At 45.9% G+C, this 27,394-nt stretch overlaps 2 protein-coding genes across 9 annotated transcripts in view; both read right to left on the reverse strand.

The window, feature by feature from the left end:
• LOC144470728 (uncharacterized protein CG43867) overlaps positions 1 to 21,129 on the reverse strand; it is a 147,073-nt gene extending 125,944 nt beyond the window's left edge. For 4 of the 5 annotated variants that reach the window (XM_078182212.1, XM_078182210.1, XM_078182211.1 and 1 more), the window contains exons 1-2: positions 20,854 to 21,129; positions 1,357 to 2,625 (exon numbers count right to left, since the gene is read on the reverse strand). In XM_078182212.1, coding sequence (XP_078038338.1) covers positions 1,357 to 2,355 — 999 coding nt within the window. In that variant the 5' untranslated portion in view covers positions 2,356 to 2,625; positions 20,854 to 21,129. Of the gene's footprint in view, positions 1 to 1,356; positions 2,626 to 20,425 lie in introns of all 5 variants that reach the window. The other variant, XM_078182209.1, reaches the window with a different exon arrangement.
• A 1,073-nt stretch (positions 21,130 to 22,202) lies between these two features.
• Thada (Thyroid adenoma-associated protein homolog) lies at positions 22,203 to 26,942 on the reverse strand. 4 transcript variants are annotated; one of them, XM_078183785.1, is made up of 11 exons: positions 26,713 to 26,942; positions 26,501 to 26,641; positions 25,788 to 26,432; positions 25,288 to 25,707; positions 24,960 to 25,205; positions 24,538 to 24,900; positions 24,176 to 24,454; positions 23,921 to 24,118; positions 22,968 to 23,850; positions 22,642 to 22,901; positions 22,203 to 22,570 (listed from the first exon to the last, which is right to left on the reverse strand). In XM_078183785.1, exons 1-11 carry the CDS (start codon positions 26,881 to 26,883, stop codon positions 22,262 to 22,264), a joined length of 3,915 nt encoding a protein of 1,304 aa, XP_078039911.1. In that variant the 5' UTR covers positions 26,884 to 26,942; the 3' UTR covers positions 22,203 to 22,261. The 4 variants fall into 4 exon arrangements, with proteins under 4 accessions (XP_078039911.1, XP_078039913.1, XP_078039912.1 ...); XM_078183787.1 differs by having other exon boundaries at positions 26,501 to 26,619; positions 26,713 to 26,842; XM_078183786.1 differs by having other exon boundaries at positions 26,736 to 26,840.
• Positions 26,943 to 27,394: the final 452 nt, after the last annotated feature.

Here is a 27,394-nt window from a genome sequence, read left to right on the forward strand (position 1 = left end):
CAGCGGCGGCAGTTTCGCCGGCGGCACGGAACGGGATCGCTTATTGGTTTAGTCACGGATCGTTTGACGCGATTGGTCCCCGCGGACTCGCCGGAAAATATGGGTCGAGACGGGACAGAGCGGAGAGACGAGCCATCTCGTCCTGCTGCCTTTTTTTACAGACCGGTGCCGGTGCCGGTGCAACGGTAACGCAATTTCCCGGCCGCGCGCTGCCCTGACCCATCCTGATCGCATGAATTTCGAACGGACGCGAGCTAGGTTTCTATTTCTTGTCTTTGACCTCGAGTTGATCCAACCTGAGCATTTGTCATGGTCAGGTGAAATAACTTGAAACATTCGACAGATTCGAAAAACGCGCGTGCCATCGAACCCCTACACTTCGCAACCTTCGTGAGTGAATTCATCGACAGGACGCTCATAAGAATTCAAATTTGTTACTGTGCAGAGAAAATAACATTTTCTCGACGATCATTAATTAGTATTCTGGTCTGTGACACAAGTACTAATTACTTACTCATTCTCATTTATAATTCTTACTCATAATTGTAAGAAAAATGGTCAAAAATGGAACGATTTTAATATACTTGCTTCTATTCGATAGAAATTGGGCCTTTTCATTACTGATGTGCCAAGTAGGAACAATTGATCTTGATTTTTATTTAACACTTTTACGTCAATAATGACATAACAGGCATTAACGATCTTTGCGACCGCTAATAGCAGTTACGTAGCTTTCAATAGGTGCAGTAGTTAGAGCTTGAGACGATTTTTAAACACGCCCACTAGCAATTAGAGCATGCGACATAACAACCGAAGTAACAACGACCACGATGTGTCACAATTATAGCCAAACGCGTCGCAACGTGGTGAAAGAAAGAACGCGTTACGTTTATATACCGAATACATTACCACCGTCTCAAAATCTCGTATTTATACTTTAAATTATTAGATTGTTCAAGTTTCAAATATATTATTATCCGTTACATTGTAAAGTGCACAATTGGCTGTACGAATTTTGTTATTCGAGGATGCAACACCTTGCAGATGTAACGAGATAGTTGCATGTCTTCGATCAGATGAATCGCCCAGCGTTTCAGCAAATATAGTTCAAGATTGTAGCCAGATTCCTAAATATGTATCTCGTACATACGAATAGTCCTATTACGCATACCAATATATCTAGCGACAGAACCACCCTGCATTTCGCCAAACTTGGAGCAAGATTCAGTACGATTTCTAGATCTCTTGTACATTTCGCCAATTCCTATCTGCATTCCGAGATACCTAGCGTGATAATCGGATTGCTCCGTGAGTGCAAAAGGAAAGAGCGGGAGTGTATATAATAAAGAAACTCACCTTCACGCGGAGCATGTCGCGCACCCTGGTCGCCTGACTTCTGCTTCTGTGTAGCTCGAGCTGCAACTCGAGGCACCTCTCCTGCCAATTAAGATCCTCCACGGCGGTCGAGTATCCATCGAAGCTCTTGGACGAGCCGTAAGCGGGTCTGCTCTCAAGCTTCTCCTTCTTGGCGTCCGAGCTCGCCGGAACGGCGGTGCTCCTCTGCTGCTCGAGGAACAGTCGGTTTTCCGTGAACACTCTGGCCGGGGTTGGTGGCTCCGGCTGCCTTCCGGAGAATGAGTACGCGCGGTCGAAGTGTTGCTGGGGCGTTCTCTGGGGCGAGGGCCCGGGGTCGAAGTTCGACCTGGCCCTGGCAAGGCCGGCGGCGTGCTGCTCCTTCTCGTATCCGTCGAAGTCGGTCTGCGCGGCGAACGTCCGTTTGTCCGCGTACTCCACGTGGCCGGACGGCTCGGACGTGAAGTCGTACGGACTGCACTTTGGCTTGGTCTCCCTGAGCTCCACGTAACCGGCGCTCCTCGCCGCCTCCGAGAAACCTTTGTTCTCCTTCTGGAAGAGTAGATTCGGCACGTTCACGTACGGCGAGTCCCTGGTGTGCACCGGCGGCTGAAGGCTGCCACCGCTGCTGCCACCGCTGCCGCCACCGCTGCCGGTGCCGCTGGTGGCCCCGGGGGCCTGGTGGCCGGTCTGGGCTCCGTGCTGGCTGCTGTTCGCGTGTCTGGGCCGCGGCGGCGGGGCCGGCGCCTGCCGGAACTGCCTCGGCCACAGTCGGGGGCTCTCCGGTCCGCTCGGAAGCACTCGACTTGCCTCCGGTTGCCTGCGGGCCCCCGACTCGATCGGCCCGGCCGCCTGCACCATCGTGCCCGACGCCTCGTGCGCCCGGACCCCCAGTCTAGGGCTGCACGGGGCCGAGCTCGAGCCGAAATCCGTCGCGAGCCGAGCGATCGGGTCCAGGATCTGCGAGAGCCGCCGCGCCGGCGAGCCCCGAACCTCCTCCATTCTGACTCGGCGCGCTGGCTGTCTGCGTCTGTCCTCCTCCGTGGTGGAAGCCGTTCCAGGCGAGCCCTCAGCGCATCGCTCCTCCAAGTCCACTGTCCCGAGTGTTACCTCAGCCTCCTCCGCCGCCTCCGCCTACTCCTTCTTGGCTCCTTCTCGAGGGATCACGTTGAAACGCGACAAGGAACTGGCGTCGCGGCCATCTCGGGGCGATCACGATCTCACGCGGTCCTGCGGGCATCCTCGATCACATCCTCAAGGCTCACCTGCGACCTGCAACACAGAACTTCCTGTATACTACTCGTGCAAACTTCACCCAAATGCAAAACTTTCTACGGAAACTAGATGCGATGGTCGGGAAAAGAATACTGATCGAGTAGTCGCGGGATACAAGCGACCAATATCGACGCAATAATCTGACGCTGTTCCGCATCTTAATTGAGTTAAATCTTTACATGTTTTATTGAGATGCATAAAAAAAGTAACGTTTCTAGAAGAACTAGTAGGTTTAAACAAACAGATAAATGAAATTCGAAATGATTCTAAGCATACTCGATTATATTTTTCTGACAACAGTTTCGCAGTTTGGATATTAAAGAATAAGAGCCAGGGATGCATTCTGGTGAGAGGGCTGTGATTGACCCCTCGACACTTGTCCCAGACCATCAAGAAACAGGTATTTTTAACACTTTGAACTAGAGGACTCCAGAGCGGAGCCATTTAAAATTTATCTTCATTGTCTCCATAACAGAACCCTCGTTTTTGAAAATAAAGTTTAAATCACTGCGCTGCAGAGCCTTCGAGTGCAAAGGGCTAATTTTGACAATGATTCGCAGCACACCTTCCCAACATTCACAGTGTTCAACAACTCGCGATTTGTCAATTTGTCTTCGATTTCGCCTTATCGAAGGACGCAGCGCAGCCTCTTGGATCCAAGAAAGAAACATGGAACTTTGAAGCGCTCAACTTGGAAATAGAGTAACGAGACTTGTCTCCGTTCGTGGATAATCGGCCGGGATCGCGGGCTGCCTCGTCCGTCCAACTTCGAATCAGCCCGTATCCAATTTACGTCGCCGCATTAACGGGACACGTAATCGCCGCTGTCGCGGGCAGGTTGCGCGCTCTCTGGTACTCGCGACGACGAAGACAACAAGGACACTGCTCAGAGTGGAGTGACGCGATTCGGTTAACAGCACGGTCCAGTTAGCTCGATTTAATCGTTCCCGGGGAAGATGACTCGCGCGAGTCGAGTCTCGGGCAACGGACAACGAGTTCCACGGGCTCGTTCGCGGACCGAGTTGACGAGGTTAGAGCAGGAAATGGAAGGGAGATATTAACTCGCGGCGAGTGTTTGCACTACTAAATTGAAAGCTGTAACTCTTTGGGGTGTCTCTCGGAGCGGCGCCTCTCCTCTTTCTCTCCTACCGTCTCGAGCCCTCTTTCATTTCCTTGCCGCGCTTCTTCGGTCGACTTGGCGTGACGAGGCGTAAAGAGAGGAGAGACGGCGCGGAAGGGAGAAAGAGGGGGAGGGAGAGAGCGAGAGAGAGAGAGAGGGCGTAGGAAAGGGAGCTTCGAGGACGAGAGAAGTACAGAGACCCGCGGGAACGACAACGACCGCGGCCGAGGAGGACGAAGACGCCGGCCAACGTCGACGCAGGGCTACAAAGTTTATTTTAAGGTCGACACTAAAAGGGGCCAAATGAAAAACCGGATGGAGGGGTGGACCGCCGCCGCGCAACCTCCCGTTCTGCAATTACCGTCGGCGAAACGTTTTCCACCGCCGCCGCCGCTGTCGTCGTCGTCGTCGTCGTCGTCGCCGCCGCCGCTGGCCTCTCGCAAACCTCTGGCAAACAAACGGTCAGGTCCCTCAACATACGGACGACCATCGCGCGCACTGCCAGCTATGAAATTGAACCGGCCCTACGCCCGCCCTTTCTTCCTTTGACGAGCAATTTGTTTGAGTAACGCTCAACGACGTCCAGAGACGGGACACTCGTTTCCCCGAGTTTCTCGTTTTCCTCGACTCTAAGAGGATTGCACCACGCGTCCTCGCGAAAGCCTTTTCCACATCCGCAAGCCTTCGTCGAGATGCTCGCGAGAAAAGTAGAGGAACCCGCGACAAGATCAATTATCGGCTCGACTGTGAAACTAAATAAGCGAACGGCGCGGCGTGGCGCGGCAGCCGGCTGCGAAACGGATTCCGAATGGTTCGACGGAATAACCATGCAGACGGCACTCGCGCGATAGGATCGGTCGGCTCGCGAGTCAAATAACAAATAACGAGGGGCTTCTGGTGTTCGGGGATGCGTGAGAACTCGTAATCATCGTCTATTCACTTAAGATAGCCAGTCGATTCACGAACCCGATACCCGCGGAGCCACGTAACCAACATACGTAAGCGAGAACTGGCTCCGATGAATGCGACGAATCAAGCACCGCGGCTCCAGACGCTCTAATATTTCAGAAATATCTTCGGCTAAGTTTTAGCCTCGGGAAGTACTGCTGCTCCATGCTGTGTTACCTTCGATACATTTATCGGATATGCAGTTGGAAATAAAAAGAAAGGCAGGTAGGCAAGCAGAGGGACGAGAAAGTAAAGTTTTGATCATTTTTTTAGGCGACAGGACTAGTCTGTTAGACAATGACTGTAATAAAAAATTTGTTTAAATCTTGCTATCACCGGAAATGATAAAAAAGTAAGAAATTCATGTTTTCCAACAGTTTTTATCTCAACCTGTAAAGAAAATTTAAAAAATGCATCTTTTAGACCTCGATATGTGCATGCTAAAAATTTCATCGGAATTATCATTTAAATTTTTCGAAAAACAATTAGATTGCAAACAAGAATACCGTCGAATAGAAATCAAGTGACGCGTGCAGCCATGACAGACCAATTCTACTTCCCGTCATACAACGAGCCAAGCGAATTGACGCTTCTCAACCACGGTTTTCTCAACAAAATGATTCTTCTTTTCCGACTTACTTCTATACACCTCAAATAAGTGCTGCTGCTCTAAAGTGCAATGCTATCATTGATTTCGCAAAGAAGGCTCAATCTCACATTTTCTATATTGTGTTTGTCCCCGTTCACGATGCGATATAGTAGATGAAACCTCGTCAAGGTTTTCGTCGCTTGGACACCGCGAGATATTCAAATTGGATTTATCGTCCGACATCCTGTACCAGTGGGGCAAATCGAAACTAAACATTACGCGTATCCTGGTGAGTCATGCTACTGTTCGAGTTTCGTGCGTGCCAAGGACAACGCGGAGGATCCTTGCCAATGTTCGATACCCGACGGGCTACTCTGTCGCCGACGAATCATGCCAACTAGTCTGACGCCCAATCAAACGATCATTGAAGCAACGCGATCGGGAGCCGAGCTGCTCGTCGCCGGGATCCGACCGGCCCGGTTCGGCCCGCTTTGAGCCCGATTCATTCTCCGACGCTCATTCATTCTTGCTCACTTTCACTCACCTTCGCTCGCTCGATCATTCAATCATACCTGCTCCCTTTCTCTTTCCCTCTCCGCGACGCGTTCTCAGTTTCACAGCCGCTACGGCGCGGTAAACGCGAGCCGACTCGGGCCGCGCTTTTATTCCGATAGGTCTTTAGCCGATTTCCATGGGAGCACCTGGGCCACGTCGCGCGCTCGTAAAACCCGCTCGAGGACTTTTCCGTCGAGACCCCACCGCGAATACGTACCCAAGAGCGATTCTCGCGATCGTATAGTGCTCGATTTTCACAATAAGCTAGCCTAAGTAATCTCTATGCGTAACAACATTCAAATTGGTGTTATTTTTTTTAAGTAGGTAATCTGGAACGATGTGCAAAAGAAATTGGATAAAATTTTTGACTAAAAATTTAATTTTCTAGGAGGAACATGGCCATCTTCAAACTACATAGAGGACGTGATTTATTTTCAACTTTGCATGCGACTAAGTCCGCAATAGCTTAAAAAAAGAAGAATGCTGTTTATTTCGTACAATAATAACACATAAATTGATGAAAAGAAGAATTGTTTTAAGGGAAAAGCCTGTATGTGCCACGTCTTGGATGTAGAGCGAACTGAAAGCACTTCGAGCACCATACTATCGCAAATTCCTGAAATTTATTAAAACTGATAGGCAAATACTTATTACTGTTTATAAATTGTCTAAAATTGTATAAAAGGTTAAAGGGCCTCAGACATATGACATAATAGAAGTATACACATATATACATTAAATAAAAAACAAAACTTGTTCACATAGGTCTTAGTAATTTTGATTGAAGTTACCGTGAATCATTTATCTCTTCGCTCAACAAATTTTAAATAATCTCAAATATAAGCTATTAAAAATAATTCTGACTTTTTGCAAAATTGACCGCTGTGCATCGTCGCCCGGGAAGATTCGGCCGACACCGACGTCGCCCGGGCAATATCGGCCCGATCATTAGAAGATACTCGGGCCGGTTACTAGCTCGTTGGGAGCCCGGGTCACGCGGCGTTCCGCCGTCGTAAAACCGAACCGCCGCGCCGATCGCAAACTGGCGGCGAGCCTCGCCTCCAGCTCGGTCTGTCCCGGAACTTTCCCGTGGATTCTCTGGGAAAAAGGGTCGCGGGAAGTTTCCCAAAGTCCGCGCCCGGATCGGGACCACTGGCCGATCGACCAACTTTTCTTCGGCTAGGAATTTCCGGTGTGCCCGCGTCGAACGATCGCTCGTGCGATTTATATTCCGCCGCATCGCAGGACGATTGAAACTTCCGCTGACCGGCCGAACTTCGCCGAACAAGCATCTCTTTGATTCTGCGAGGCCTCGGAGCGTTTTTCGCGCGCGAAAACAAACCGTGGTCTCGCTTCCCTCCCCCGGCTGACGAGCGAGGGAAACTTGTAATTACATCGAATAAGGGCTGCAGGAGTCCCATCCGGCGGGAAGTTCGGTCCCCGCGGACCCACGCCCGATATTTTACCCGGCCTGGTCTCGCGGCTCCTCCGTGCTTGCCCTTTCTACCCGCAATTAGCATCTCCGATGTATTCGCGTCACGTATCCGCGGGATAGTTTCTTCGCACGCGACTCCAAGCGGAGACGTTCTTTTCTGCTCGGTGCGTGTGTGCGAATGGCCGGCCGCGCCGCGCCGCTGAAATTGCACGGGAAGCAACACGATGGGGCGGATAGAATGAGAAATAGAAACATCTTTGACGGCCGAGGAATGCCTGGCTACTCGCGACGCCAACTCCGTCCTGGAAATTCGTCTCTTTGCGTTCCTACTTCGATGGCCAATGGAACTTGCTTAGGCGCAATGGAACTTTGCGCATCTATTGCGAGTAGCGCGAATTTTTTTACGGTAACCTACCACCCCGGCGAGGAGAATAGACCTCGCGTTGGAAAATAAAGTTGTCTCATAGCATTTTATAACCGGCTCGGGGTCTACGACTTTTGGAAATTCGATACAAAAGTTGCCAACATTTTTAGTTTGTCCTTAATTATTACGCAGCTGTCGTAACATTGGTGTGGAATAAATTATGTTGTACGGTTAGTCTTACTTCCATTAAACAGCAACATAAGTAATCGCGTAATTAAACCAGAACTTATAGTACAAGCGGCACAGAAATTCATTTTTTACTCTTGTCAAAGTGGCATTTCGTTTTACGTATGTTTATTTTCATACCGTCAAGTAATCATGTAAACTATATATAAATAAACGCAGAATCTTTTATTTTTTAATTCTTGTAAATTTCGACAGCAGCGTAACGGTTTTTATTTAAATTGAACATTGTATAGCAAAATAACAATTTTTGCAAAATTTACTCCAAATTGCAGATACTTATTTTCATAAAGTCTTCAGAGTGTTAAGATTTAAGATCTCGCTGACGAGATAATAAAATTCAGAAAGATGAATACAGGTGCTGTTAAATAGGAATCGGCCAATGAGTCTGGCAATGACCTACCTGATCTACTTCTTCTAAATGCTAGAGCAGGCATGTGCAACCTATGAGCCACTGGCCACCAAATGACGCTATTATAATTTGTCAAATGACATAAAAGTTGTCAATAAAAATGATCTTATTCGCTCAAAGGCTGTTTTAAAATAAAAATATCATTGACCCGAAACGTTTTTCCGATAATCACATTTTGATTGAATTCGACCATATAATAAAACCTTGAACATCTTGAAAACGAAGAGTCTACCTTTTCCGCTGGTAACACCAGTTTGAAAAACATCGTAAATCAGGCCATTTTCCGTCAATTCGCTGTAACATCTCCGTAACATCTCACGAACTCGTAACGCCTCCGAATAAAAATCTTCTGTAAAACTTTAATAGGTACGTGCTGACCCAGACTCCGGCAACACGGAATCCAGCAGTTAACCGGAGACTACAGCCTGCTCCTCGCAATAATCGTAGCGATACGCTTCCCGAACTTGAATCGTCGAATTACGCGAGTCTTTGACTGGCAGTGGTGGACCAAACGGCGAATAGAATCTACAGGAAAGACTTATTAGAGGGGGAGCAGGACGTGGAACACGCCGGTGTCACGTAATCGGACAAGTGGAGCTCTTTTCAGGCGTCGAAGACTGCTAGATCGTGGCAGCCTCGCCTCCGGTAGAATTCGAAGAAGCGACTGAAGGAAGAGGATGAGAAGGATGACGAGGAGTAGGAGACAGAGGAGATGGGGGAGGAGGTGGAGGCAGCGTTTGCATACAGGGTGTCGAATAAATTTCCTCGACGAAGCAGGCGCGGTCGTCCGTCTGCTCGAGTCGCGGAAAGAATCAGATTCATTCTGCGGGGATCTATCCGGGCATAAATAATACATAACAGGGGAGATACAGCGACGTCGACTCGCGGAAAAAGGGGAGGAACGTCGCGTTGGGGGAGAACGAGGAACCTGAGACACGTCGATACGGTGGAAACCGCGACGTTTCGAGACACCGTGATTTTCCGAGGGGAGAGCAGACGAGCGTTCCGTCGCGTTAAGGTGTCCGTTGACGTTTTGTCCGATTTAGAAACTGGAGCTCCGTTGAGTTTCACGGAGGTGGACGAATCGAATTCGACCGGGTGAATTTCACGGAGGCCGCATACGAACGGCCGCAACCGATCGGCGACACTTAATTCTTAATCGTAATAAAATTACGTATTCATAGAAGGTCGGTGTGTCCTTTTTAAGCTCGGCTTCACCCTCGTTCCGGCGCCGGTAGGCCTACACCGCGACCCGACCACGTGTACCTTCATAATGCCCGAGCGCATATATATGTATGTAGAGGAGTCGGCAGCTAGTGGTCCCGTAGAGTCCATGAATAAATTTCGAATTAACTTTCGAACGGTTTTCGCGTTATACGAGGCGCGACGGAAGCCCTCTTCAATCTGGCCCGGCTCTCCTTGGAGAGGCTGCCGTTATAATGCGGAGGGTCCCATACCCTTTTCCCGCCGAACCGGAGACGAAGAAAGAGTGCTCGAAAGGAGGACAAACCGAAATTTCGACTCGCACCGAAAACGCCCCGACCCATTGTCGGCCGGCGAACGAGCCACGGCCCGGCATCGAATTAATCGAAGGCAATTCCCGAATAGAATCATCAATAACTCCGGCCTCGAAATTAACCGAGCGTCCTCGCAGCCGCGCGGTCATAAATCACGCGCATTCAAACTCCAAACCACCTCTAACAAGCCCCCAATTCTTCTCGCATTAAAAGGGAGCCGGGCCCCGGCCGATCAGACCTCGACAATGTAACCACGTGTCCGAGCGGTCCCCGGAATCGCGGGCCCACGAAAAGAAGATGTTATCGGAGGATAGCGGGGAACAGCGTGCCGCCGTGTTCTTCGTTTCCACGCAGTCCTATCGGTCGCAACAAAGTGCGATGCCGCTGGCGGAAGGGTCTGCGAGACTGTACGCGCAATTACTGTTACGTGGATCGATGCTGGAGAGAGAGTATCGCCGCACAAGGGGACCACACATCGATTCGAGAGAAACAACCAGAACCTCTCTCGACACCCGATCGTGGCTTCGGGAGGAGCCGACTTCCGATCACCTAGCTTATTCCCTCCGCCCGTGGTTCCAAGAACGTAAACGAGTTTTAATGGATCCATTTGGCCGAGAGTGATTAACCGAACGCGATGGGTCGAAAGCTTTCTCTAATTCCTTCCTGGGTCTAATCAGACAACTGATACGGTAGAGCAACACGTTGGAAAATTAAGAGGTTTGTTAGGATTGATCCCAACCTGCACTTCATTGCGCTTCCTCTGGCTACGGAGACTTACTAAGGGAACCCGAGGAACGCAGTCAGTCACTTAAAATTCTTTCCTACTAAAATTGTTTTTCCCACGATGTTATCGAGTAAATGATTTTCTGTAGTTGCACACGTATATCACATTGGAATACGTTAACTACGTTTGTAACTGTTGTCTTTTGAATAAACATCTTTTACTTATCGAACAATACTCACTGCAGGATGGAGCAGACAGCTGACTGAAGTCATCAAAACTTGGTGAAGTGGATGGAAATCGTTTGATGAAAGATTCAAGTTGTCAAGGAGAATGGAATTCAAACTTCAATTGATATTCGGAGTTAACTCTTTAATAGATCAAAGTATATTACTGAAATTTACCATTAATGCTAGGTCTAAGGAGCACTAAGCGCAACTATTTTAAATCACAATGGAACAAATTAAATTGCCCATAAATGTATAAGAATCGTAAATTACAAATTTTGATACATATTATTTCGAAGCGTTTCGGAAACCCAATATTAATAAAGGCTTCGATGCATAATCTGAGTCACCGAGGAAAATGTTGCCGGTGCTCTAATAAATGCTTGTTCGTAAAGGGTTAGATTTCCAACGGCTACGAAACTTAAACCCATCATTAGCACCGATTACGAGTTGAACCGTCATCTATCTCTATCTCTGACGTAATTTTCCCCTTTTGTACGAAATGCGAGCAATCTAATGGAAACCAAACACTTTCGAGGACCATCGGCAGAGCGTACGTCATCGTACCCCGAATCGCGATCCGATATCTTCTGCAAACCGTAGCCAGGCGCCTCTCGGCGGCCTCTCCGTGGCCAACGCAGTGTCAGAAGATGAGGCATCGTTGAAAACGGCGGGAGCGCGAGCGCCGGGGCGACTTTGCGCAAACAATAGTTAGCGGAACGACGGCGGTAAGATTGAAAGCTCGCGGGCGAAGACCTAGATCCCTTGTCCCCGAGTAGCCGGGATTCGTAAAGTTGCCGGTGGTCGGAGTTAATGTTCCCGGTCGGCGTTGAACACGGAGGAAACGCGGTCGTGGGCCGGATTTTATCGGGGTGATTTACGTGTTTCGAGTAGGTATTCAGATTTATACGGCGGAACTCGGCGTTATTGCGGCCGTATATCCTGTCCTGTGTATCCAGAGGGCCCCTGGCCGTCGCGTCGCGTCGCGGAGCCGGGCAGAACGCCGCGCGCCACGCCGCCTCCGAGGAGCGTTTCTTTCATGGGAACGACAATCCGAAAAGCACACGATATCGCGCGGAAAAAGATATCGCCTGCTCGTAAAACCGGCGATATTACGCGGACCGAAGCGGGAGGCAAAGAGTTCGGGGGCCGTTCGACGCCCGGGACGCGTTACCTCCTCGGCGGCGAGCGGACAGCTCCGAGCGGCGGGAGGTGGCGCCCGGAGTCCGCGTAAAATCAAGCCGCGTCGATACTCCCATACGCCGATAGATTTAGAGCGTAGTGATAATAAAACGCGCGGGATACGAGCGTTGCATGGGTGCTTTATTAAATCGGCCCGCCTCGCGGAGACTCCGGGATCGATACCGGCGCCGAGGAGCGCCCGCGTTTCTTCGTTTGCCGAGGAGCAGAAACGCGCGTTCCTTCGCGGCCGGCTGGTCAGTCGCGGAGGATAAAAATACGCGTTACGCTGACGTAACGGCGTAACACGAGCGAGCCCGGCATCGCGAGGATCGTTATCGATTACGGGAGCGAGTTGCGTAACCAGCTACGCCGGCCTTCCCTTGTATCGCGCGCGTTCCAACTCGAAAGCGATTTTTTCCGTTTTCGTTCAAACGGAACGCCGCGGATAGATTGCGATTCCTGTCGAATATAATAGCCCTGCTCTCGAGTTGCAGGCCGCTTTCGCTGCGCTTTCGGCGTGGACCCCCCCCGCCACGCAGCCTTAAATCTTCCGGCTCGATGGGGTACGAAGCCTCCGATCTGAGATAACAAACACATATCGCGATCACGAGTCGAGGCAGGTCGGGAATTAGAGCCTGATCTCGTTCGGACCGGTAGAATGTTTCTCTAACCGTAAGTACAGCAGCGGATAAAACCATTAAGACGAAAAGAAAAATGGAAAAGAATTGGGAAAATGCACCGTGGTTGCAATTTTTCTACTTTTCACATATCTCAGTCTATCGGAAGAAATACAATTATACTTCGATTCGGCCGAGAATAATATTCTTTGCCAAACCTGTCTTGTTCAATGTTTATGAGACTTAGCAGATACGAGCCTCATTTTTTGATTTGTATTGATCAGTGGTGAGTTCCCACACGATCTTCTTGCTCTCAATTGAAAATTTTACAACCGTCTCCTGAATGTATCAACACTGATTTGTATATCATTATTTAAAATTATTTCAACTGTAATATTACTTGCAGAATAAGGAAAGACTGCCACCTTTTTGTCGGTCAGAATAAAAGCCGATCTTTAACAATATGTACCACGCTTTCTTCCAAGTAGCTTCTGATCGGTCAACAACAGATTCTGGTTCAGGACACGTGTCCCGCTGGTTATACATATAGTCTTACGACTTGTTCCCTTTCGTTAAGTAGTAAGTTCCATGATTTACCCGTACATTTCTGCTCGGTAAATGAACATAAATCATCCAGAAGCATATTAAACACGGATTTTAATACTTGTACACTAAAAACAACGCAGGAATTTCCGAAGCGTTTCTCGCTAGAAACGGATCGTCGTAAACCGATGTCCCCCGTTCGTGAAAGCCAGGAAGCCGGAAACATAAAGACAACTGTCACGCTTAAATTTCGCAGCCATATGTGTGAGATTAAGAAAGTGAAACGCGCGTCTGCGCATTTAGAAACTAGAGAAACTAAATGAACAAGCGAAAATCCTACAATACGGTGTATTATTGAAATTGAAATTCATCGCCTCGGATTTATAACCGCTAACGCGAGTAAGAGGTTTTCGGAACACGTGGCCGCGATACGGAAAGAGGTCTCCGCTCGATCGCGCCTGTTACTCGAGAATCGTAACTCGATTTCTCCTCGGGTACGAACAAAAAAAAAAGAGAAAAATTGGAAGGTATGAGAAAATTACGGTGGTTGAATTACTTAACAAGAGAAAAGACGGAATAAGCTAAAAATGTTTGCGAGGTGACCTTCGTAGCTCGAGGACGGGACGAGATAACGAGAGCTTGGTTATTATGTCGCAAACAATTTGAACGCGCCGCCGAGACTTCGGGAACAAGATAAAATTATCCCTCAGCAGCGGCGTCTCTTCGCGAAATTCTTAAATGGGCTGCGATTCTCCAGGAATTGTGGCCGACGACGGACGACGGACGACGGACGACGGACGACGGACGACGCGACGCGACGCGACGCCACAGGTAGCTGGAGATTTAGTGCTCTCATCGAGAGGAAAATAAAGGAGCGCATGAAAGAAGAAAGAACAGAGAGGAGATGGAAGAGAGGACGCGCAAAGAGCCCGCTGTTATTTCTAGACGAAGATTCGGTTTCCGGTCGTGGCACCAATTTGTATAATTACTGTTTTCTTTGAAAGCAGCTCCTCCGGTCCCCGGTGTCCAGAAAAAGCCTCGCCACCCCTTTCTCCGTCGAAGGCGGCGCTTTGACGGTGCCATGGAGCCCGATGTCTCATCTTTTCGCGCGATTCCCCCTCCTCGACGACTGTTCCATTATCGTAATTGCTCGTGATATTCGAAAATTGATTATCTCGGGCAACGGAGGAAAGTTTCCTGCTCCGAAACTCGGTCCTAAAGACGGTCCCGCTAGACGATGCCAGGCTCTTTCGAAAGTTTCAGAACGAACGAATAATTGACAGCTAATGGATTGAAATGGTAAGTCTCGGAGTTGCAAACGATTAGCCCCGAGCGAGATATCGGCTCGAGGTTAAATAATACGAACAATTATAGAATGAAACGCCGTAATCTCGTTGCCGAACCCGCCGAGCGTCATTAGGGGTCATTAATAACCATTACGGAGGCACTCGAGCATTTCCGGCCCAGGTAAAGAAGGATGGTAATAACTCGAAACCATTAGACTACGTAAGTCGATTAGACAATGAGGCGGACAACGCGCGCCGTTCCCGTTCCCGTTCCAGCGAGAAACAGGAGCAAAGGATATCGTGTTTCGCGTAGACGTTGCGTCGCCGCCTGGTAGCTCGGATGGATTTTCCACGGAAATTAATTCGACGGAAACAGGGTTGCGCAACTTGGAATCGAGATGCTGGATATCGGAAGAATTTCTGCCGATCTAGGTCCTGTCAACCGAAAATCTCTCTCCCGCACGGCCTCTCTCTCCCCTTGTTCTCCGGCGTCCCGACAGGATCGAATTTCAACGCGCGCCAGGCTAACCCGGGTCCGAGACAAAAATCCCGACTAAGGTTTTTCTTATATTCACGTCGTGAATCATCCGCTGGAATTTGAACACGTCTCCCAAGATATCTGTCACGTATATGGCCAGCCGTGTACCGAGCAGACGTTCGATTCGGTAGCCGTCTAGACGAGCCTGGCATAATCAACGCGCCCGTTCTTCGCAGTCGAGCGTTTTCCACTGCGATTCGCTGCCTGTCGAGCTACCAAAATCTAATGCTTCCAGCTCTTTCCAAATCCCACGAGTACAATGATCAAGAAAATCGGAGCGAACCGATTTTTCGACACACGTGTGCTCCAGTAAAACTTATTCTGCACTCATTCTTCAAACGCAGTTTTATTCGTCGACTTGTAAATATACTTCTCTTTTTCTCGCAGAAGCACATCGTGCACTGTGCAGTTGTCATAAATGTTGCAATCGTTTACTCATCAATCCCAATCGTTACCGGCATTCTCGAAACATCTTTTTTGATCAAGAAGACGAAGCCACCCTTTTGCAATGTCTGCCTAATGTAAATGGTTCAGATCACAAAGGCGGAAGCTTATGATCAACCTGGACACTAATGCTCGAATCAAGGCAAATCTATGCCATTAGAACTAATCACCGCAACTTCAGAACCGCTAATAGTCGACGCTAATAGTCTAGTAGTTGCTGCAACCTTGAACTTCCATTGAAAGACAGCCGTTAACACATTTACTGCCATATTACCATATATGATTGATGGAATTATTTACTCAACTTTGAGAATTAATTTTTACAGTACATTATATCGTTCCAATTTTATTACGATCTGGGAGACGTATGAATGTAGAAAATATCATGTTACTTACATTTTCAATTTTAATTTGATTCAACAAAATATTTGAATTTTAGAGAAATCTTAAGGTACGTAGCGTATTAACCTCTTGCACTGTGACCTTTTCTCAACCACGTTGGTTAGCGCTTCTTCGTTTTTAACATTATAATTTCCCTGATAGAATGGAACGATCTCTTTTCTACCGTTAAATGTTCGTGACCAACATAACTGTATACATCAACTCTGCTCTATTGTAAATCGTTATCTTTATTCTCACCCTTCCTGTTCACATCATTCTTCAATAAGATTACAGTTAATGCTTAATATTGCTACGTTTGATTTTCACTTTCACCTAATTGCACAAGTAGACTATTCTAATATATGTTCCGTATCCTTATACACGCGCATAAGTATTGTCCGTTTGTCAACCGTTCCTGTAAAATTTGTTCTCAGTTTGTAACAAAGGAGAAGTAAGGAAGTAAAAATTAACAGTTTCTTGTGTATCTTCGCTCGCTTTCATTCCTAAAATTTGATAAAAGAAGAATCAATTCTTTTATTTACAAGAAACGAGTAACATTCGCATCGAATAAATCGATGTACAACATCTGCACCAAGAGTCTGACTCCTTGTAGAGCAAGGGAGTAATGTAGCAAGCGATTGGGAAAACACGTTCGATCCGAGAGTCGGACTATCGGAATCGCCGTGCAAGGGCGCCACACAATTTTTGGCAGCACAGTGGCAGCGAGGGCCGGGAACGGTACAGGTTCCCACAGAGATTAGATGGCGGCTGCAGGGGTTACAGATTTCCCATAAAGCGGCAACGACGCATCGAATCCGGTGCACGGTCGCGTGAATAAAAAAGAGGAGAAAACGAGAGAGCCCCTCGCATAGACAGCCTCGTGTTCTCTGGCGTAGAGAAGGTTCAATGACCAGAGATAAAACGCGGGGCGGCGTGCCGTCGTAAAATCGTGGAACCAGAGGCCGGCGCGGACCGAGAGTGAACCGGAAGACGGAAAGCGGAAAGCGGACACGGAAGTTTCAGAGGAGAGCGACACGCCGGTGGGATTCTGAACGGCTGTCGGGCCACGGGAAATTAACGCGTTCGATTTTAGCTGGATCGAAACCGAACGGCAGCACGGCAGAAACAGAGCGAATTTTCGGGGCCCCGAAAATCGAGTTTTACGAGCAATCGAGACGCAACCGCTCGTAAAAAAAGCCAGGAAATGCTGATTACCCGTTGGCCGTCTCCGCGTGTCGCTATATTTAAGCTCCGATTTATGGGGAGGACCGCCCGGGCATAATGCTATCCAGTTAGAAGCGCAGCGGCGTTTCGGTTCGATCGGCGCTGCATCCACGGGACCCGGCTAATTATTTAGTTGAACAAAACCGCGTCGCAACGCGCGACGATTGAAACGTCGTGTCGAGCCGAGCGGAGCCGTGCCGAGCCGGTTGCGCCGGCCGTGATTTATGCAAATCGACACAGCGTCCCCGCGTAATTCGAATTTCCTTTCTCCCCCCGTTGCGTCTCGTCGTGTCGCGTCGCGTCGCGTTGGCTTTCGTAGGTTTCGGGGCCGCGGTTACGGTCAATTACAGTCGTTGAACATTGTTTCGTTATAACATAATGGGCGCCGCTCACGGAGCACGCCCGTGGGCGACTACACGCCGCTGCGTTTTGCATAAATTACGCGTATAGTTGAGTCCGGCTCGCGTGGCCGTGCGGCGTTATTGTCAAAATAATGCGGGAGCAGGTTGCCGCTGCAGGCTTGATAAAACAAATAGACCCGGCACACGTGAGTTGTATATTCGACATTCTCCCAGGGCCCGGACACTGGCCAATTGTTTCCACCGATCACGGAATTAAACTTAAAAAGAAAAGGGCGCGCGTTAGGTCTGGGGGAGAACGTTCGCCGCGCTACCGAAGCGAGACGGGCCCGTTCCGCGGGATCTTAACGAGTGTCGCGATAAGCGGATGAAAATAAAGAGCCACTCTTTGCCCTGGGATCGCCCCTGGGGCCAATGCTACGGAGCAAAGAGCGAAGAAAGAAAATTCTCTGTCTTCGGAGAACCATGAGCAACTACGAAGCACTGTACCAGAAGGTAGTCGGTACCTAAATCAATCTCAACAATGGAACAGCATTTTTATATAATATGTTCAGTCGTTCATTCAATCGCCTATTATAAAAGGGTCTCTTTACGTTGACCAACAGGTAACGTATCTTACGAACACATAAAGCGATCAAGCAGTTCCGGGAAAAGTCTCATTTCTGATATAAAAATATACGAGTTTATGAATTGACTCGAAAACGCAGTTTTGCATTAACTCTTGTGCAATAAGCAGGGGCTGCAGAATTAGTTGTGTTACTCTTACTTAAAAGGGAGCTCATTTCAATTACAAAGCTGATATTGATCAATTATACGATGAGGCGATTTTTTTCTCGGCGGTAGTATTCTGTTGTTTTAAAATGAAATGAAATGTAATGTACATATTTTTGTCAGAAAGACTACGTATTTAGTTTTTCGTACTGGCATATCTCGTGTTTTAGAGAGTCCTACTATATTTCATAACGGAAGACTGTAACTTTGTTTCGTTCCATGTAGAATGCCTCGAGTGGGCGTGACTTGTTTGCCCCAGCTTTTAAACGGAGCCAGAGCAATGCCCCAGAGGGCAATTTGGACTGACGGTCGCGTCGGAGAAATTAAAGTTTCGCTGGTCCAGTTCAGCAGCCGCGTAAAAAAGCTTTAAACTTCGTTGTAAGAGGTCTGCTTTCTTTTTCAACAGGCCTCTCGTGCGCTGTCGAGATTACTAGCAGTTGGTACGCCTGTTGGATGAGTTCGCCGCGCAGAGCGCACCGTGAAATTATAGATTGCATTCCCGCTTCGGCTGTTCGCCCGCCGTAAACAGGCTTTCCCGCAATTGGTGGTTACGGTGTTTGAAAGAGAGCACGACCCTCCTTCCTCTCTCTTTCTCTCTCTCTCTCTCTCTCTCTCTCTCTCTCTCTCTCTCTCTTTCTTTCTCCCTGCTCGTAATTGAAGCTTGTTCTTCATTGACAAGAAGCAACGGGTAGATTTCAATAGAAACGTTTCGAGCGCGTTCCGCGGAAAGAGTTAATACGCGTAATTTTGTGGGAAGAAGGTAAACGTGTAGCCCGTTCTACTCGGCATTCAGAGAAAGACGGAATGAAAGAACAGAGAAAAAATCGCGAGCCTGGAGAGACAAATGTGAACACGGGAGACCGTGCCAAATGCACCGTCGTTTTTCTTATCAACGTTTATTAAAAGCGTCAGCTAAGCGAGACAATGGAAACGGACTCGTCACGAGACGCTCCACCTAGATAATCCCCGCGGACAGCTTTTAAAATACGAACGACATGACCGACGACTTAAAATTGCTGTTCCATGCTCTTTCTTGCGGCGACGTAATGTGGAAATGTTTACATCGGTTAGTTTACCTTTTCCGCGAGCATCGAAATGTCGCAGCGTTGTTTTTTTACGGACATTCGTAACAGTATCCAAACAAAGTCTTTCTGTTACGTAAATATAAATATATCGTATATTTATTTTACACGTGCCCGTACGAATTTTGAAACGAAATCGTTTCCAGAAACGTTATTCAAACTGTTTCATCTCCTTGTTCCGGTGTCAAGAAAAACGCTAAACTCAGCAAAAAATTGATAATTAATATTTTTAGCCAACGATTCGCAATATCCGGCGAAGCGCAACACACGAAATATTTTCATCGCGTGCTGGGAGACCCGAAACGTCAAACTGTCAAAGCCGGATTGAATTTCCGTTTCATTTCCCTGTTCCGGTGTCACGGAAAACGAATCGACAATCGCATCTGCATAATCCCCGTTGAGCAACGATGAAAAATGCTCGATGACGAACGACCGGAAAGCATCGGACATTCTATTTCGCTCACGGAAAAATGTAATTTCGTAATATTTAGCAGGCATGGATCGAGGCCGGGCCGAAAACATGGGACTGTCAAAACTGGATTGAATTTCAGTTTCATTTCCTTGTTCCGGTGTCACGGGATCGACGGTTACCACTGTTGTAGCAAACGTTACCGTGTTACGCGTGTAACCGGCAGAGCACGGTGATAAATGTCGTAAACGAATACGAATACGAATTCCGCAGTGGCTATTTAAAGAAAAAATGGTTTAGTGAATTCGTATCCGCGAGGTAGACCGGGACAGGAACGGGACGAATGCGAGGCCCCATCGAATCGGACACGGCAGGATGTAACGGGTCGACAGCTTGACATTGAGAGATTCGAGCGATTATGAAAAAGAATCGACCGTATCGGGACAAGGGGTATCGGACTACTTATGGTAATTCAAAACGAGTTCCAGCCGACAGAAAATATGTCGTAGCGCGTTTACTACTGGTGTGCCTAAGGCGTGGACAAAAGATGAATTTGAGACCGATGACCTTTCTCCTCGAGGAGAAAGAGAGAACGAGGGAGAGTGAAGAAGCAGAAGCAGAAGAAGACGAAGAAGAGGAAGAAGAAGAAGAAGAGGAGGAGGAGGAGGAGGAGGAAAGACGAGAGAGGTGGTGTAGAAAGAGCAAAAGAGAGACAGATAGGTGAAAGAAAGAGAAAGAGACAGGTCAAGAAAGATCATTCTCGAAGGCTCCGTTAGTTGATCAAGCGCGAAGGCTATTTAACATTCCGTGTTTGGAAAGGACGCACTTACTTTAGGAATCGCAGATGTTCAACGGACTGGCAGTGCTAGTTTTCAAACTTGTTCTCGCTGCTCTCGCTTGATCTTTCCGTTTCACGCTCCTTCTCCGGTTCTCCGCCTCTCCTTTCTCTCTGCCGTGTCCCTCTCTCGTTCTCTTTTTCCCGACGCGACTCCGAGAAAAAGGCCTGGCGAGAACCGAGTGTCGAGGGCCGGAGGAGAGTCAGGCGTGCAACACGCCAAAAGGGTTCGGGCCAAAGGCCGTCGCACGCACGGCAAATATTCTTATCGAGGGATGACAGCTTGCACAACAAGTAGGTCATAAGCGGTACGAACAGCAGAACGAGCGACGAACAGCGACGGGAACGGGTTAACAGTTCGATTCGAAAGTGAAACGGGGTGCGTGGAACGCGATCACGCGTGTTTACGTCGCCGGAACTCACCTCGGCTCGACGGGGACTGCGGTAACGGCTCGTAACGATTTGAAACGAGCGCACTGAGTCCACTCCATGCTTGGTACACGCACGACCACTCTCTTCTCCGCTGGCTTTTCTCTCGGTTCTAATCTGTCCCGGCACTCGTGGACATGCTGGCTCTCGTTCGACGCGGATAAAGATCGTCGGCGCACACTAATACTCGACGGTCACGACGCAGAGGCGCGAAAAACGCGAAAATCCCGACCGATCCGCGGTATAATGTCACGAAATACGTACAGAGTCGGCGAACCTCGAACCGCGACAGTGGCGACTGCCCGCGACGAGCGGGCCAACTAAATTCTCTAGCTCCGAAACACTTTAACACGGAGCACACGATACGCCAGACTCGGAACTCCAATTTCTCGAGAGTATCAAATTGAACGGCGCATGCGTTCCACAGTTCATTGTGAACACAGTGCCAGGACAACGTATTCAAGTACGCATGCGCGAGTCAATCCCCATGAATTGTACCCGCGTTTCTGCCGTTATTGAGGTCTAGAATCGAGGGTGCTTTGAAAGTGACACCATATTGTATTTTGAAAGCTAGAATAGAATAAAATAGAAGTAGAAGACGTATTCAATCAATACAAGACAGGTAAACGTTGTGTAGAACATTTTAGTGACACTGATTTTTAAAAGAGTCCATGAATATGTTCTGGTACCAAACTTTTGTTGCGACACATTTTTGTATCATAAATTGTATAATTCCACGATGAAACAATCTTCAATTATCATTTTGCTCCTTTTTACTCAATGATTAACATTTCCAATAAGATGCATTTTTTTATAGTAAATCATCGATTAGTTAAATATATTAACCTCTCTTGATAGTATAACAGATAGTGGCGCCATTTTGTAGGGTCTATTTATATTATTTGAATGGTATACCATAATGTTACGTGTTAAAAAATGTAGCATTTTTTTATTTCGATTTGTTGGCTAAAGTCTCTTTTGATCCTTCTAATTCAAGAGCCAAAGAGAAGAATGAAAGTATCAATTAAAAGAGGCGCGGCAGTCATGTGTGTTTGGAAGGTACCAAAACCAGCCGATTGGGGAACACAAACGTTCAAGATTGGACCAGAGAAACTCCTTCTACTGTATTTTATGCCTAGGGGATATTCCCCCCATCGGTTACTTACCCCCACCCTACACCGTGGAAGAGTTTCAAAGGACATTCGCGCATAACGGTGAGAATTATTTTCTCAATTTTTCTGGAATTTTGCCACTTCTATTCAACATACATAACACAAAATAACTGTCAATCATTCATTTTATACAAAACAAGTAATTTATTCATCATAAACTTATTACCAAGAGTACTATGATACAATAAGCGACCGATTTTGAATTCTGCGGGAAATTTCAGGTGTTGACATTACCGTAAAATTGTTTGATATTCTTTAAACGTTAAAACTTGCAATAATTTATTTTTGTATGTTGCGTCTAAGATGTCGTACAATCCGTTTTCAAGAGGAGACATATGATTTGCATAAATTTTCAAAAGCGTTTCGAATGTCAATGATTTCGGGAATTCGATATTTACGCGCGAACTTATCCACGTTAAAATGTCGTCCGACAGTACGTTGGTAGCGAAAGATTTCAGGTGTTCCGAGAAAAATTTCGCACAAATTCGTGACACTTCAACAGGTTCGAAAAAATCGTAGTTTGTACACTTGTTGAACACCTGAAATCAAATATCAACTGTGTGTTTAGTATGTCTTATCTAGTTTACTCTGGGCAAACATGTTTACTTACGTCTGTCTCGTCCATTTCATAGTCTGTGTCGTCCAAAAGAGAAGTACTCCAGTAGAAAAGGACAACGCATAGGAGTTCACTATTGGCAGGATACATATACTTGTAAAATTTCGTCAGGAGCATATCCAATCCGGAGGATCCGCCGGGTAAGTAACACTTTTCTCCGACGCTATCAATTAATTCGAATGTTTCGCGTCGTACTTCCGCATTATTATCAAGTAATAATTGCAACGCTGTTGTCCACCATTGAACTTGAGCAACTGTAACAATGCAGTCAATTAATATTTCGTTTACAAATTGAAACAAAAAAAATTCGATAAACTTACAGCGATATTCATAGTACCGACAGCAAGGTAAAAAAAGATCTTGCATTATTTGCAGCACAGATTTCCGGAAATCTGCATTCAAAGACGCGATCCAAAAATTATCACAAAAGTTGTTGTACACGTGCTCGGTACATTCCAAGTTGTTTTTTTTATTATCGTCAAAAGAGACTGCAGTTACATACGATTTTCCGAGTAATCTCAAATAAGAATCCCTCTCGTGATAGTTACTTTGTTCGGTTAATCTTAATTTGTTTAAAACGAACTTGCAGATGTAGATTACTTTCGAACAGCTTGATGATCCAAACCGATCCGGATGCATCAAGCTATTGTAAAGAAAATTCAGCATTGAATCTTGCAGTTCAGGATTATACCGGCAAAAATCCTGTTCCGAATTGTAGATTATATCAATTGCATAGTCTAATAACAATGTCGATACATCTTTATATATTGGTTCGTTAATTACATCTACAACAGTGGACCATGCGACAACTTGTGTTTCCGGTGTTATTAAACAAGAAAAATATATTCTTATTGGTACAGTATGACCAATCAATCGCGTTTCTCTAGCTACAGATAGTATAAACTTAATCAGGAATGTTTTGTAATCTTCTCGCGCAGGTCCTTGCTTTAATCTATTTGAGTCAATTAAATGAGATTGCAATGTATCTAACATTGCAACATGTTCAGTTAAATAAGTTTTATCTGCTTGGAATATTTTATCACAGACGTTTATATAAACTGTGGCCAATAGGAAACACGGATGATTTGAATTTTGCCGCTCTAAGTTCTTCAGAATCCAGGCGGTTCTTTTAAAAAACCTGTTCCAATCTATGCAAAATGATTGGAGTTGCTCGTGATTAAAATGATTCAGTATTTCAAATATCTGAAAAGAAGAGAAACAATTAATTACCAAGATATTCTCAAGAGATAGGAGCACATTATTCTGCAGCTACCTGTAACATGTAGCCATGTATCAAATTTAATGATGGATGGCTGTCCTCAGCAGATATTACATATTCCATTATCTCCATTAAAACATTTCCCACCGATTGTTCCGTCAGTAGAGCTACCAGCGCTCTGGCTGCTAATTTACGAGTCTCGTATACTTCACTTTTAGCACATTGCGTTATCAAACCGACGAGATTATTGATCTAGAACACACATATATGTTTAATTGTTAAAATCACTATTTTATCATTTTTCTTTACCTTGCACTGGATGTCTGTGTGCTCACAACTGTGACTGAGGTAGAGTCGTGACAGTAAAAGCAAAATAGATTGCACATTCGTTTTCATTATGGTCTCATTCATCACCACGAACGATTGCAACTCGTCCAAAATGAAAGGTAACAAGTAGGGATATTTTTCAAAAAACATCCTATAGTTCATTTTGTTCTCTGTTGTGAGGTTGATGTGATCTTTAGTCCTCTGCACTCCAAATATTCTAATAATCAGCGCACTGAACAGTAACGTAGCTGCATTCCTCTCCTGTAAACAGAAAACCATTTTTATATTCTTTATTATTTGCTACAAGTGCAAACTATATTTTTAATATCCAGTAATCATCATACCGCCCACGTTAAAGCGTCGTAGCTCTTGAACGCTGCTATTAAACCGTCAGCTATATAATCATTTACAACTTCAGCCAGATGGGAATGTCTAAAAATTGCTCTCAAAATATTCAAAGAATGGGTCTTAATTTCTGTAACTTTAGCACTGTTTCCCTCCGCATGGTGGCCATCTTCATCGGTACTCAATGATTCAAAATCATCCTCATATTTTGAAAACGCTGTATCAGTGTACAATAACTGCTTAACATTTTTCCACAAGTCTGTACTCTCCAATTGCGTAAACCCGAGCAATATTTTCATCACTGAATCAAAAGTTGTTGTTTTTGTATCCTTGTGTGGGCGAGGTTCTGTAGATAGGAGTGCCTGTTTAATGAAATTATCGTTATTATCCAAACTCGGATCGCAGTAGAAATAATATTTACTTGTATCATGAATGGTACACCAGCGCTTCTTCGCGTTGCACACAGCTTAGAATTCTCTTCTTTAATTCCTGTGATTGCTATCATAATCTGGTGTAGCCATATCCTGGGCAGCTCGTTTAAACTTTCTTTCTTTAAGCGCCATAGACGTGAACAGAGTTGACTGAAACCTACATGAGCCTGTTCAAATGCTCCCCTGTGCTTTGTTTCAGTCAGCAAAGTTACCAAATGTTCTCCAATCCTGATGATCTATTGTGGGAACAATTTGGCTACTTTACTATTTGAAAATAAGTCCCTTTTCACATTCGTACTATAGATCAAGGAATTTTACTTGCTCTTCGATTAGAAGACCTGCGGAAAGATCGTCTTCACTAATGGGAGCCTTGGTAGCAAGAAAACCAAACAGTAGACTAACTTCCTTCACGGTGCGCCATGAGCAGAGTAACACCATTTGTGGCGTTACAACTTGTTTAACGGGCGAGGAACCGCACATCTCCTGAATAGTTTGCAAATTAAGGTCCATTGGTAGGTGTCCCTCTGGAGAGGAGTTATTAACTATCACAGAGACCGCGTTGCTAAATTCAAAGCATAACGTAATCAGTTCAGCTATAGTGTCCTCCCATAACAGCTCTTTCCCTGCCTCCGTCAAGTTGCTTTCTTGCAGTAGACTTCTGATGCAGAAGAGGTAGCCATATAAGGAATGTTTGGTCACTGTCATCACTATGTTTTCTCTTGCTAGCACATGAATCTTCTACAAATATAAAACATTGATTGTTATATCATAGGTCACAATAAAAATATAATAGATCGTTTATATCTTTAAACGAGTACCTTTAATCTTTTAAGTAGAATTAGTACTAATTGCAAAACCACAGCTTCAGCTACATTCTCAGACCACTTTGTCACTCCATATAGAGTGTTCAGAACATTCTGTATAACAGGGGACAACATGCACACTTTTAGCATGTATGCTGATGTAATGCTATCAATTGGTCTAATACTATTACCTAGTTCTATGGCTACTGTAAGAAGATCAAGAACATTACTTTCCTTTTCTAATTCCAACAAACTTGGATCTACTGACTTTATTAAATTAAAAGCCATTTCTTTATTGGCTTCATATGTATCCAACACCATGAGATCAAATATCGCTTTTATTTGTTCTGTCTTCCAGCCGATGTGCTTGAATTCATTGTCTAACAAATCTCTCATCAACAGGAGTATCTGAAGAGATGACCGCCTTCTAGAATACGTTGCATCTGGTCCACATATGCAAATATTGCGTAAAGATTCGAAAACATTGTAGTACATCTCTACATCCTCTTCCAGTTTATTGGATATCGCATAAGATGCATCCAATACCTCTTGTTTCATCTCTTGGGGACTGCAAGTTTCCTCATAGTGGCTCCTCAGTTTTATTTCTTGCGAGCATTGTCTCCTCATTACTGCTAGACTGTCTTTTATCCGCTTCAAAGCCTAAAAAAAGAAATTATTTACATTTCTAAATTGATGACAATAATCACCATATATAATATTTATCTTACCTTCTTTATTAGGGGCACAAACTCCAACTTCTCCTTAAAATTAGTATGCAGGAATGAAATAATTATATGGAGTTCCCTAGACAGGAATTTCAAAGTGCTCTTCTTGGATTCTATTACAACTGCAAGTGCATATAATTTAATCTAAAAGGATTGCAAATTTTAATAACATAGGAATGTTAAGATTTTACTGCTTTCATTAAAAGTTCGTTCACCTCATCGTCGTAATGATACACACAGCGTTCGAGGGTTTCATAAGGAATAGAATCTCGCCAGAGATGTTCTTCCTTTGGATTTAACAGCTTCTCATCAGTATCTAATTCTCCATTGCGTTTCAACGTCAACAACTCCTTCAATTTCTTCTTGATTTCCTCTTCGTTATACATGTTGGAGTCTGCTTGCTGCTAAATAGTGAAGCACGTGCGCATCGTTTGACTAAAACACGTCGTTCGAGTTGTACGCCTTATAAAGCTGACCTCGTGGTTTTTTTATCGACAGCCAGTAGGAATGAATGAAGCTCGTACGGTGCTGGCCTCTATTACGAAAGGCCATACTACACAGAGGAGAATATGCATTCAATGCAAAGACTTGTTATACTCAATTAACCCTTTGATATGAACTCTGATTATTCCTACTTTCTACATCCATTTTTACCCAAGGTATTTCCAGACTAATTAAATAAAGCTGTCAGCAGATAGGTATTGGTTCAATGTAATGTAAAAGCGTCGTTACTTTAAATTAAATGAAATTTAATTAAATATAAAAATCTACGTGGATCAATAGAAGAATTTTAATGAAAGTTGTGCCTTCAAAGCAGTTTCCAAATATAAAAGGTTAATTAGCCAACGGAGCCAGACATTTTAATTATTCCACGTTACATTGGGCACCACGACTCTG

This window comes from Augochlora pura, chromosome 6 (genome assembly GCF_028453695.1).
Source record: "Augochlora pura isolate Apur16 chromosome 6, APUR_v2.2.1, whole genome shotgun sequence".
NCBI lineage: Eukaryota > Metazoa > Arthropoda > Insecta > Hymenoptera > Halictidae > Augochlora > Augochlora pura.